Source organism: Limanda limanda, chromosome 16, assembly GCF_963576545.1.
Source record: "Limanda limanda chromosome 16, fLimLim1.1, whole genome shotgun sequence".
Taxonomy (NCBI): domain Eukaryota; kingdom Metazoa; phylum Chordata; class Actinopteri; order Pleuronectiformes; family Pleuronectidae; genus Limanda; species Limanda limanda.
The window spans coordinates 23,381,918-23,396,316 of NC_083651.1; the positions used below are offsets into that span (position 1 = coordinate 23,381,918).

General features: G+C 39.2%; 1 protein-coding gene across 2 annotated transcripts in view; it reads left to right on the forward strand.

The window, feature by feature from the left end:
* The window catches only part of LOC133021483 (partitioning defective 3 homolog B-like), a 199,548-nt gene that overhangs the window by 41,627 nt on the left and 143,522 nt on the right, over positions 1-14,399 (forward strand). For both annotated transcript variants that reach the window (XM_061088344.1, XM_061088345.1), the window contains exon 5: positions 5,587-5,675. In XM_061088344.1, coding sequence (XP_060944327.1) covers positions 5,587-5,675 — 89 coding nt within the window. The remainder of the gene's footprint in view (positions 1-5,586; positions 5,676-14,399) is intronic.

The following is a 14,399-nucleotide window of genomic DNA, read 5'->3' on the forward strand; positions in this document are numbered from 1 at the left end:
TGGGGCTCAGATTTGATGGGGCGGCTGACTGCCAGGCCAAGGCAGTGAAGGATTGCAGTCAAGTCACCGTTTGGGAGTGATTGATAGATGACTACAATGGATAAACCGAAAAAATAAGAAATAGCCGAATACATGCTTGACATTTCGACACAGGTTCTATTCATGTCTAATTTGATACAGTCTATTCCTACTTTCAAAGCCATGTATCGTAAGTTTTATAGACTATATTATTAGAATGATGTACATTTGATACTTACTGAATTGTATTACAGACAAAGGTCAGATAGTGATGGCTATTTTTTAAGGACACTGAAAATGGGACAATAAGATAGAACTAAAATATTGGCAGCACTGTCTTTGAGATGCAGACTGAGACGAGGAGAGGTAGAAGAAAGAGAGGACAGGAAGTGAATGTGTTCTGTCAGACTGCAGAGTAAGAAACTGATGTGTGTGTCTGGTTACTGTTACTCGGACCAGACCTATCTGCATGACCTTTCCTTTCTCTTCGTCCCTCTTTGCCTTTCTTTTTGTGCCCCTCTTTGTCTTTCTCGCTTTCTTCATCTCTCCCTTCATCTCAGTCTTTTTTACGTGTCAGTGCAGGTATTGCAGATGTGAGTGTGAGAGCGCATGGAGCTGTTACACTAACCAAATTTAATTTAGCCTCATGAACCAAGCATGTGATGGATGGAATGACTGTTCCCTCGCTTAACAGAAACCTATTCATTCTGGTTGTCTCCTGCTTTCATCTAATCACTTACTTTAGTTTTGAATTTTATATTCTATATCTGCTTAGTTCCAGACTCTCTATCATCTATCTTGTCGGTAAATTGACATTTAAAAATAATCTGTCATGGTTGTTTTTCAAAATGTCGCTAATATATCAAATGTAGTGAGATAAAGAGCTTTCATCTTTTGTAAACTACATTATATCAGAAAGTTTCATTATTTCCCATCCTGGTGGTGTTTGATGATGCCAGTGAAATTTCTTATTCAGCTTGAAGGACGTCAAGCAGTATATTGAGCCCGAGGACGCCCAAGCTGATACTGCCTTTTATATAAATGTACATGCAGTGCATTCAGACAGTATTCAGATCCGGTCTCTTTTTAACAACTTATTATGTTGCAGTCTTCTCTTAATATCATTTAATTAAAAATAAATATCTTGCATCAATGGACATGCAATACCCCATGATGACAGTGAAAAATACGTTTTTGCAAATTAAATGAAAAAAACAAAAAAACAACTGAAATATCACATTGACAAACATATTCAGACACTTTACCAAGTACTTAGTTGAAGTACATTTGGCAATAATTACATCCTCAAGTCTCGTACACCTGTATCTTGGGCTTTTCTTCTGTTATTCTCGGCAGATCCACGCTCTGGCAGGTTGGATGAGGACGAACAGTAGTCATCCATTTTCTCTGCAGAGATGTTTGTTGGGTTCAAATCAGGGCTCTGGTTGAGGCCACTTCAGGACATTTCAACAGTTACTCACTAAGCCACTGCTGCATTTTCTTGGCCTTGAGTTTAGGAACTTTGCCCAATCTGTGGTCCTGATCCCTCAAGCCACTGCGTTCTTGGTCACTTCTGTCATCATTGCTTAGTTTGTCCAGGTGAACAGCTCTAGGAAGAGTTGGTTGTTGAATATATACAAAAGGCAGACTCCAATCAAGATGTGGAAACATTTTAGTCTGCAATCGTTGCCAAAGGTGCTTCAAGTACGGAGTTAAGAGGTCTGGGTACTGGCTTCAATATGTTTTTGCCTTTTAATACATAAGGAAAAAGTTTTGGAATTATGTTTTTATTGTTTTTTTTTCATAAATATGTATTTTAGCATAAAGGTGAAGGGGTCTGAATACTTTCTGTAAATATTACAGGAGAAACCTTGTTCACATCTTTACTTCTAGCTTTAGCTCTGGCAATAATAACAGATATGACATTTCAGTTTTTGTGACCTTTCTTAGTGGTGCAGGGGCCTTGGCTGTATGATCCAGACACCGTTAAGACAGGAAGTTTAGTCTGTTTTAGTATGGTCGCCTGTCAGCAGAGATTAGTAGTAATGTGTGGCTGTCATGGGAGATTAGAGGTAACTGAGCTCTGGAGACCATCACTGTCAATATGGGAAGGTCAGACTCGGGTCTCTTTTTACTGTCTAATGTGTCTCTCACTCTAACCATGTGTCTCTCTCTATAACTCTCGTCAGGCCATCCTAGTTTGGTCGTCGAAATAGTTTTTTTCTCATCTTTCTCTCTTTCCGTCATGTTGCTAACTTCCATATTTATTGTTAACAGACTTTTTACCCTTTTTCTCTTTTTTTTATTGCCTCTTTGATTTATCTTGTCTTCAATTGTCTCCCCCCTGTCTCTGTACTGACAAGTTCTTCTGCACTCATCAGGTAGTAGGAGATATAACATAGTTATGTAATGTTTTAGACTTAAATCTTGATTATGAAGTTCAAGAAACAGTCAAAGATCAAGATTCCAAGTGGCGAACATGTCTTGGTATCTTTGGAAGGACACATAATAAGCAGTAGAATGAATAGTAGGTCATTCCCATTGGTGCGAATGATAATCAGTCCTCATGATCATGTTGTTGATTGTTCGGCTGTTGTACAACAATCACTTATAGATGATGAGTCAATTTAATAGATTAGTTGAAGAACAGAAAACGTATTCAACTGATTTGAAAGATAAACTGTATCTTATTTTCTTACTTTTCATGCAAAACAGTGAATTCTCTGGTTTCAGGATTTACTCAATATGATTTTGTTATTAAAATATCTTTGTGTTTTGGACTTATTGTTGAAGAATCATTTGAAGAAGTCATCTTCATGTTTCATTGTTTTTTGACAATACAGAGACTAGAATTACTAAGTGATCTATAATGAATTTTAGAAGACCTGTGTGGTAAAATATAATTGATCTTAGAATGTTTACAGGCATAGAGACAGAATAGTAACATGGTTAGAAAATGGCACTTATATGAGTATGTCAGTATGTCAGTTCCTAGCATTTCCCTTTATTCATTTATTTGTCTGTCTCAGGTCTCTGTCTTTTGTCTCTTGTCTTTGCTTCTTTTGTCCTCCGTCCATTTATCCCCCCCTTCACTGCCTTTCCTTAAAGAGATGAATGGATTGACTTTGATGTAATCCATATCCCCCCGCCAGTCTTAAGAGCACCAAGGGTCCATTTTGTGACGATCAATATTTGACCCTACAAATATCATTTGGCATGTGTTCTGAGAGGTCCACTCATTTAGAGTTCCCCTCACCCTTACCACCACCTTTCTCATTTTATCCCCCAGTGGAACCATAGAGGCTAACATGACAACATGCTTAATGTACATATGGATTGATGGGCCCTATGAAATGGAGTGGATGGTAGATTTGAGGACTGGGAGTGGTCCACACACATCATAATAATACATCCAGTTATAAATGTGTTTTATTTGCATAGCTTTCTGCAGTGTTGACTTTTCCCTCCATTTCTCCATCCCTCCAAGCTTTAGCAGCAGTAGTGTTGGCAATAGTGCGGTGTGGTTCATCCATCAGCTTCTCTTAAATGATGATTTTATGCAGTGGGCTGATGAGATGTGAAGAGGAAAGAGACACTATCATATGTTACCTACATGCACACAGATCTGCAAATCAGCCACTTATTGGCCATTTAGATGCATGGACACCAGTGTGTTCACCGAAGGGATGTGAAGAAAGGATCCTTCATTAACTTCTTACACATTCTGCCTTTCACAATCCTTATAGATGTAATGAACACAGTGAGCAGTGCAGAACAACATTCAGGAATGAGCTGTGTAACGATGCTACTGCAACGTGTAATCAGCAGATATGAACATACACATGTAAATGTCTCAGGCTGTGCTGATGAATATGGAGGATTTGCAGATTTACGGTCTTGTATGAAACCCTGCATTGGATATCAGCTCGTAATTGAAAATGGTAAAATATTATTTAATTATAGTTTCTCGGATTTGATAGTTGTTGAGGACACACAGTTGCTAATACATATAATGTTTCAATATATATTGCACTGAGTTAAACAATAGTTAGACTTTATGATGTTCTTGATCTTTGCTTGAGGAAAGTTTCTCCATCTGGACCTCTTAGAATTTGAGTTGACTACCCCAGTAGTCATAAAACACCTGCTTTTTATTTTAATAAAAGTGTATCTGGCCATTCTTGGCATCTGTTTTTCTAATTCTGCCTTGTCATAATTAGCATTTTAAATGTAGAGTTTCCACTATTTACAACTACATTGTTATAAATTTAGCTCTGGAACATGCAGGTCATCTGAAAAATACACATAAATATAAAGTTACATTTACATATGTTCATTCTTTATGTTTGTTTATTCCCATGATTCTATGATGAGCACTGTTCTCATCTAAACAACCTATTAGTTCATTACACTGAGTGGAAGTTTGCTCTTGTTTTTGTCTGAAAGCAAACTCTGACGTGACTCAGACTGATGCCACATGCACATTACAGTAACGGGGTGAAAAATTCATTTTGTGAACCCAACAACAAAAACATATTCATCTCTCCTCTGTCTTGTTTTCTCATCTTTCTTTGACACACACAAAGGAACACACACGATCTTGTGTCTGAAGTGTGGCGTGATTAGCTTAAGGTCTGTATCTTGTCATCACAAAGATTATTATTAGACCTGATTTTTGCTGAACTGTGACTTCATCAAAATAGCATTAACAGTTTTAAGACAGTTATGTGTGTGTGTGTGTGTGTGTGTGTTTATACACTTATCCCTCATCTATCATTGAGACTTGCTCTAGCTTTAGAAGCAGGGCAGCTGCAGACTATATTCTCGCAAAAAAAAATCTTATCTTTGTCTCAAGTCTCTGGTTTCATCAACTGTCTGATAAGAGGTATTGACACTGAGCCATTTTGACAGAGAGATGTTTCCCTGTTTTTTTTTTTTTTTTATTTATTTATTTTTTTTTTTATGAAACTTTATTTTAGGCTTTGTAATCTACAGTTTACCCCTAAACTAATACAAACATATGTAGAGCATTGTACGTGAAAAGTAAAAATAAATGCACATCGTTCCCTTTATATATACTATATACTTTTAAACTCTGTTTTAGGTAATGTATCAAATCATTTTTCTGCAGCTGAAAGTCTTTGTGTTGATAGTTTGTCACCAAATTCCTCACACACATTCCTCCGATAAACAAAGAACTGGGGGACAAGTGGTTGATTTACATATTAACATCTACTCTTAACACTTTCTGTTGTTATTCGGTCTCTGCAGGCGCGTTGTATAAACACACTCATGTCTTTGCTTCTGCACCTCGTAAGTTATGATGCTGTGAGAAAAGCTAATGTCCCTTAAGGAAGACAGGGAGTGATGTGACCGGTTCCAAGTTTGTATCTTGTTGTGGATGTAGATCTGTGTATCTTCTACTGATGTATATGTGAAGAGTTCACAGAATGACCTTGCTATTGCTCTTTAGGTATTCACCCAAATATTTTAAGAGTTGGCTTTAATGGGGAAAAGAAAAACTGAATGCTTCATATGTAATTATTTGTAATTGTTTGTTTTGTACAGACACCCCCCTGCTGGTGAGAAGTAGCAGTGAGTCAGCCCTCAGCCCCCAGGTGACAGAGACCTCCCACAATGCAGACACCTCTGAGATGGTAAGACCCTGAGACAACTGAATGTAAAGACACAAGCAGTTTGAAACACACGTTGTAATTACAACACACAACCCTAATGGACACACAAATACCGTTAACCAAGTGGTGACAACATGTGGGATGGCAAGTTGCAGGTCTTCTTATGACCTGAGTCTATAAAGTAATCTACATCTATCAAACAGCCATATGCACCCAGACCACAGATCAGGCAGTGGGCAGGTCAGATCACACTCGGGTGGTTGAATAATGCATATTTTTGTGGATTGACTCAAGTTGGTTGGAATAATGTGGATATAAAAAAAAAAACCTGACCTGAAAAGACTGCTCCATCTCGGGAAGATGAGCATTGATGATGAAAGAACAAGTAGGAAAGAGACTGACTGAGCCAGTGAAGAAGAACAATTACTTCTCAACCTACCTGTGCTGGGGGGGGCAGCAAAGTATCCCAATGATCATCATGCCCACAATCACAACAGAAACGGTCCCACTTTCCAGCCCCTGAGAAATGGAAATTGGATTATTTCATTAAGTCCCCACATATTGCACTTTTGCTAGATTTCATTATATCGTTTTGAAGGGGTTTGGCCTACAAGACAAACAGTTTTTGTCATATAATTCCTTCCCAACAGTCGTCTGTCAGCTCATGTGCTTGTGTAGGTTCATCAGGTTCTGTGAGATATTGATTCAGTAAGATGCATCCACATGGACATTGAGTCCTCCGTGCTGTTGTAATCTAATTGGCAGATTTCCATTAAATATGCTGAGCACATTAAGACTCCCGAGGGGATAAACACTTTGATTTTAATGACCCCGTGGCCTTTCTTCAAGCAGCTTTCCTGGGACAAACTTTATTTTCACATCATTGCTGAAGCTCGACAAAGAGCAAATGATCAATATAAATTGGTGCATTTATTGTTTCACTATCTACTTGTCTATGTCTTTGCAGCTGGCAACATCAAATTTGACCACAAGGAGTAATAAACTCTCTTGTTTTTTATAATCATTGTAAAAACAATACATACAAAAGCAGAGACAGTTTGATTTAGATTTGCTGAGTAATTGTATAGATCCTGTATCTGCCATATAACCAGATCTGCTCCAAAAGTGAATGGGTTCTTCTTTAGGCCATACCCCTTAAAATCTGTTGTCGTGTAATCTTGCCAACAAATAGACAAACTCCAATAAAAACCTAACCTCTCGTGGATCAGAGGAGGAGTAACTTACTTGATCAGTTATGTGTGTTTGTGTGGCTGCATGGTTTTAAGTGTGGGGGGTGAGATGTTGTCAGTCATCTTATCTTCTTTCTAAGTCACACTTTGTCACATCTGCTTCCGAAAAACAGAGACGGACGACTCTATAGATTTATTTCACTCCTTTCATCCTTTCTCTGACTTTCCCGAAATGGCAGAGGGCAAACACTTGTTCCTTTCTCCTTTTCGCCTCTGCTCCCCCCCCCCCCCCCCCCCTCCCCCAAAATCCCTATCCCCCTCTCCTCCGCCCTTATGACTGCTGGCCAAACATTTTAATCTTTTTATTATTCTAGACTTTCAACAAATCTGTCCCAACTGGTTTCAGAATTAATAATATGGGTCCATACCTAATATTTAACTGGGACAGCATAAGCTACTATTCACCTTGTTTTACAAAACCCACCTTTCTATGAAAACTGTATACTTCTTTTATTCTTAATCCTTTTTTTATTCTTTAAGTCAGCTTACAGAATGTGTTTTACTAATTTAAGAAAAAGTATTGATCATTATGTTGTGATCAGTGTTGATATCATGGTGTAATTCCTTTGACCCGAACAAACTTGTTCACTCTGAGCGGTTTCCACTGTTCTGATTTGCGGCTGCCTCACAATTCCATATGCAGGAAAACCCCTCACTTTGCCACTGTGACCTTTTGACCCAGCCTCATGTTTAACCCGCTGCTCCATGCTGTCTGCTCGCTCTCCTCTGAAGCTAATACATGTTTTTTGCTCCATCTCTTATTTCCTCTTTGTGGAAATACTATATCTGTGGAACTAATCACCTAAATCCACATTTATCCATGTTTCTTTCCATTGCTGGAACAACCCTCTGTCTAACTTTACAGTTTGCTTCCTGTGCTCTGTGTTAAATACAAAAACTCCCCGAAGGTAAAACACATGCAGTGGATTTAAATTGGCCTTATTTGTGGTGTAAATCCAAAAGGCTTTTTAAATATACGGAAGGTCTAGGTGGAATAGAATACTGTTAACTTTTCAAAACCGTCTTTGGAGAAATGCTTTCAGACCATATTTAGAAACTGTGCCTTAAAGGGACTCTTACCTTTGTTGCATTTTTACACTTTTTGTGGATAAGGTTAAATTGGTATTAAAAAGGTAATGGCACTCTAAAATGCAAGACAGACCCACCAGGAGTTAAAACAAACAATTATTTCACTCTCGTAATATTTAGTGAAAACTTCAACCAATAAAATTCTTCGGACCGAAGGACCTTATTGGCCGACAGACCTGTCTGTTTGCTGCATGGACATGCAGGTTTTCCGTCTGCTTCTTGTGGCGCATTCGGGCCCGCGTCATCAAGGCAATGTATATAACTTACCGGTGCTTCTGAATCCGAATCCATTGCTTTGGTAAACAAAAACTCACGTGCGTGCGCGGAGGCAGTAGGTTGTAAGTGTAAATAAAGTTTCTTCAAAAAAACACCGCGGATGGGAACGAGGGGTTGGGGCATTGGAGGAAGGCGGGATGATTTGAATGTGCTGTAATTCTCAAATGCAACAAAGGTAAGAGTCCCTTTAAAACGAGACATTGGGACTGTAATTGTGTGATGTCACAACTATACATGGACCTCCCTCAGCCACACTCAAGTACAGCCCATCTGGAACCTGTGTCTAGAGAAGTGTGAGGGATAAGATGTAAAACTATATTAACAGGGTTCCAGTCTTCATATTTAAAATGTATAATTAAACACTGGAAAAGTGAAAGGATAAACAAAAAGTTTTCACTCATTTAATAACACTAACGAGTCAAACTCAGGGACATATATTTAAATACAAGAATCTGGTTATAAATATGGTGACATAGTCAGTTGCAGTGTAATCTTTATGACTTGTTATGGTAGAGTTGCAGTTTAATATTCCCTATAGATGGCTGGACTCAGCAACTCCCTCAAGTTCACTGGTTAAATGAACGCCACGCCTGATTGGACTCCTGAGTAGTGAGCGCTCTACCCTTGAGATTCCTCGCCGGACAAACATCTTTTTTTTTTTACCCCTGCTCTATTCCTCATGGACCTGCCTGTGAGCAAGGTTCAGTTCTTTTGGGGAATGTGATTGGTTCTCAAAGGTGGCCACACTACCTGCTCAATGTTGCTGAGGGTAACCTAACATGTTAATGACAACATGGGACGTTTAAAGTCCGGCCCACACCTCATGTTATGACAACATGTGCTGTGTCCCAATTCAGGGGCTGCATCCCTCTGAGACTCCATTGACGTCCGGTTGCACAGCGGCGCGACTAGAGCCGACCCTTTTTCAAGGCTCCTTCAAATGCAGCCAACAAATATGTCCTTTTATGCTCAAGCAACAAAGGCTCCTATGGTTTGATCCTTCTCTGGCCAACCCTTTCCCAGGATTCACTGTGGAGGCAAACGTTTTTTCCAATTAATAATGGTGGTGGCAATCGTTGATACCAAGATATTTATATAAGTATAGATAATAGTAGAGACTGAAAAGCTAATAGTACATGTTAAAAAAAACCAATGAGCATTAACAGTTTCTGGCCATGTCCACCTGCAGCTCTTGTCAGGTGGACAGGAATTCGAATATAGCTTTAATTTCTTCCGTGGCCCGTGTTGCTTATATTCTAACATTGGCATTGTTGTTAAGGCCAAGTTAATTGCTGGAGAGAAGGCTGCTTGTGTTGATACTGCACAATTTACTGTCAGTGGTTGTGTGATGTGTGGTGTTAAGTTCAGAGGTCACATGGGCATGTGCAAAGAAAACAGCACATTAATTCTGACAACCGTATATATCATGCCATAACAGTTTGACCAGAGAACATTAGGGTCAGTGTCTCCTTGGCAATCACACTTTTGTGCCTATACATAGATTTAACTAATCACAGGCAAATAACGACAATTTCCCCACTAGGCTAGAATGTATTTTCATTTTTTTGACCATCTTCAACTTGAATGTTGCTTGAAACTTAAATAAAAGTTAATTTCCCTTTCCCTTATCATTGGAGCCTGTTCCTTTAAGTACTAACTTTCCAATCCTCTTGGTTTAGCAGCAATGAAACCCAGTTGGACTTATAAATACAAACTGCGAACACTAATCCACTAATCCTCTTTTTGGTCTAATGTAAGTGGAAGCTCAGGAATGTAGATCAAGATGTTGTGAGCTCACTCTCCACTCCTTACATCTTAGCTCTGTTTTTATTGCACACTACCGCTTATGTGGCTGTCAATATGAAATATTGCTGGGTGTCAGTTACACAGTAGGCCTGTGCAGACTTTGTGCGTCTGGGTGTTTATGTGTTGGTGTGCCCACACGTTAGCATGCATATATGTAATTTCAACTACCCCAGCTGTGCTTGTGTCTCTTTACAGTTCAAGCCCGCTCCTCATTTTTCTGTGCTTATCCAGTTCACATATAAAGTGGGAGAGCTTTGATAAGAATAGTTCTGCCTTGAATTATAATTGAAGTCATGTGGTTTCTGCTGCTTAATAAAATACACAATATTATTTCAAATGGCTTTCAACAGACACTCACACATTATAACTTTTTTGTTTACTTTGCCCAAAATAAAAGAAGCATATTGGCTGTGTCACACCACCAGTTATTTAAAGTTGTATGTGCTCCCGTTCATCCAGAAGAACATTAGATGTGTAGGTCTCCAAATACTTGTCTGTAAACAAGCAGGTTTAACATGATTTGTAATGTAGTTGTTGATGATTCATCCTCAGATTTTTGGAAAGATCTATCAATCAATCAACTTTATTTGTATAGAACCTTGCATTCGGTTCATAGTGCTTTACAATTGACCGACTTGCCCTGAATAGGTCAAACCAAAAAATAAAAGCAGGATATATATGACTGATTTCTGATATCTATCTGTCCTCCGTGCTTCACATCCTTCCTCTGTCCAAGCCTCTTTTTTCCAGACCTGCTTTCCTGCAATAACTAACTGTTACCAATGTATATAAAGGAAGTCTTCTTCAGCTTTCCCCTCTCTTCGCCCTTATATCATTTGTCTTCTCTTCCTCACTTTCCCTCGCTCTGTCACTCACACACTCTCTCACGCAGTCATCAACACACACACACACACACACACACACACACACACACACACACACACACACACACACACACACACACACAAACACACACACATACATACACACTCAGTCACTTGCTCATAGGTCTGTCTCCTCTCAACCAACCAGGTTCAGATAGAGGTAATGGCGCTAGGTAATTGTTCAAATTGTCACTTGGCCTTTTGCAGAGAGCGATGAGGGGAAGAAAGTACTCCTCTTGCAGTAATTCTCCGTCTTTCTTCTCTCTCTGTCCTTTCTCCTACTCTCTGGCCCATTTCTTTATTTAATTTCAATTCAGCAAGATTTACTGGTGCAGCTCTTCCTTTCTAAATGCCAGGCTCAAATGAGTACAGTGAGGCACAAAATCACACTCCCTATGCTTTCCTTTCTCACTTCCACTCTTGCTTATCACGCACGCACACACACAGACGCACACACACACACAACCGTGCAGGTTAGGTACAATCTGTTAATCAAGCTGGGAGTATTTGTTCACGCCTAGAATCCTATTGGGGCTAATAAGGCAGTCCAGCAGTGCAGAATCATGCTATACAGGGTGTGTGTGTAAGTGTGTGCATTCATCTGCATGTGTGTGTCATTGCCTTTTGTGAAGATTCCCTCCCTGCATGTTTGTATGTGCCAATTTGATAGAAATGCATGTATCTGCAGTAGGTGCGGAACAATCCTCCAAATAAACAGCTTTTGTTAAGTTAAGTTTGTTACGTCTGTCTTACATAGGCTTCATGTGCAGCTGTGGTAGAAGGGTTAGGGTTGTACCCTGGTTATGTGTGAATGTCTCTTCTCTTTTGTGTTTGCACCTTTCCTATTACCCTTTGTGCCCCCCCCCCCTGTATGAGTCATAGTCATGGATTCTGCCAAATATCTGACAAGCACTAAACAATACAGTGACAGGACATCAGTGTTTGTAGGAGGTCACACTAGAGATACACGAGGTGGCCAGGGTTAGTTCTAAACACTTTGAAACCGATTCCACGACTTTGATCGCAGTTGATGAATTATTATATTCCATGCACATTTAAGTGTTTCATCCAATTTGTCAAGTGTCTGGTCCTGGCAGCAATGTCCATTTTGCACATATTATGATGCACATTTTTCTAAAATGAACTAGCACTTTCGTTCTCTTAGACATTTTCTACTCTGCAACTCACACTTAAGTCAAATGTCTCAAATACACACAAGATCCTCCTCTCTGGGTGAAACATAATACACAACTTTTTTCAGTAACATGACTGAAAGCACACACATTGTCATTTGTCCTTAAGTTGAGAAACTGTACAAAGGACTTATTTCTTAAAACACATTTTAGGCATTGATATACTATATGATACTATATGATATAGTAAAAGGGATTTAGTTAAATGAAAAACATTGTAGTGCTATATTTTGAATATTTTTTGTTTGCTTACCTTTGAAGCCCTCTTAGCCTTTGACATGGTATTTATCAAAACATGTATTTCTTATGATTCATCATCCACATCCACCAAGAGATCAGTCAAGATAGATTGCCTTATTTGTATTGCTGACACACACACACACAAACACACACACTCACACAAATATTGCACAAACTGTCCAGCATTCATTACTATTAATTTATCTTACTCACTCTGAGTGTTTTCAGGAAACACTCAGCCTGATTGGTTATTCACTAATTAGTAATATCACTAATAGATCACTGTTTTTATCCGCTTTTAGCAATTATTAGATTAGACTAAAAAGACTAAACGCTTGCAGCCCATTTATTACAAGCGTAGTTGTTCAAGGTAGGATTATCCATCATTGAGTTAAAATGGAAATGTGTACTTCTCTATTCTCCAGTTTTTGGATGGCCACTAATGCTCACAAGTATTGATTGAGCTGTCCAAGGTCGGCACACTAATTTATTAATGTTTTCCCTGCCATTGTCCTCAATGTTTTTCTAATGAATCTTTACAAAGTATTCCCAATTTTCTTCTAAAATAAAGCATTGGGTCTTCATTAATCCTTATTCTTAGTTGCAATTTTCACAGTGCAGGGAGTTGAGTGTTCAGGTGACCAGCAGAACTCTTTTTTCAAGTTTAAAGTCCCATTGGATTATACAATAAGAATATACAAAATATTTTCACTTCTAAGCTTTTTCACACCTGACATTTGAATGATTCTCTACATGTGTCTCAAGTGACCACCAGAGATCGGTTCCCCACTCTACATGTACATCATTTCACATCATGAAGACCAAATGCATGCTTTGCTTAACCAGCAAGCGGCAGCGCTGCACTTTATTTTTATTTAAGATATTTTTGGGCATTTTGCCTTATTGACAGGACTGTGCAAGTGTGAGATTGGGAGAGAGAATGGGGAAGGAACGCATCAAACTGCAGGGTCGGAACCGAACCTGCAGGAGGGCTCAAGCCTTAGTTTTCTTTCATGCTGTTGGGGCCAGCAGTGTTCGTTCTGTGCAAACGTCCTCCAGAAAATAAGACAAAAAACAACACATTTGTTTATTCCTTCACCCATTTCAGAAAAATTAAATCGCCCACACTGGAAATATATCTATGAGCTCTATGTCTCAAGGAAATGTGCAAAATGTCCACAAAGCCATCTAAGGTTGTGTAAAAAAACAGATGAGTGAGTCCTTCCTCCCACACAGATGTCCATATGGTCCAGGACATATCTGCATACACAGTCAAAAGAAGTCGGCCACTTATGTTCCAGATCACTTCTGAACCCCTGAGTGATCAGATATCAAACGTGCCCTGAACGTGTCTCGGGTGCGTTCACACCTGTACTCAGAGCATGTCCATGTGTGACTGGATCACCCACGATGCATGTTGATGTCATGTATGAATAGGGCCTAAGACATTGTAGAGGTAATATGAATAATGAGACACATTTGTTCGTTCAGACTCATTTACTTGTTCCAAATTACACTTTGATAAGTGATGTTCGTTGCTGGCCTCGGTAATTAATATGCCACTCATCCAAAGAAAGAGAGAGAAAGAGAGAGAGACTACTTGTACATGCAGTTATTAAATGAGACATACAATTAAGCACCAAAGACTTTCCAATTAATGTGTGAGTGGCTATTGTTATGACAAAGAGGTTAGGATAATTAATATTACCTGTCATCCTGTCAGTGATTAAGCTCACATGACAGCATGTGCAGCCACACCAGACTAATTGAATTCCAGGCTGCCCAACCCCAAACATATGTTTATTGCATCAGCAGTCAGTCACTGCTGCGTCTCGTCTCACCTTCTCCCACCTTTTCACTTCAGCTGTTAGCTCTGATGTCTTTTCATCCTGTCTTTTCTTCAGTCTTACATCTTTCTCATGTTTTCTCTCCTCATTATTCATCCTCCTTTTTCTCCTCTCCCTCTCTTTTCATCCCTTTCTCCCCCTGACAGGTGGTGCAGGTCAT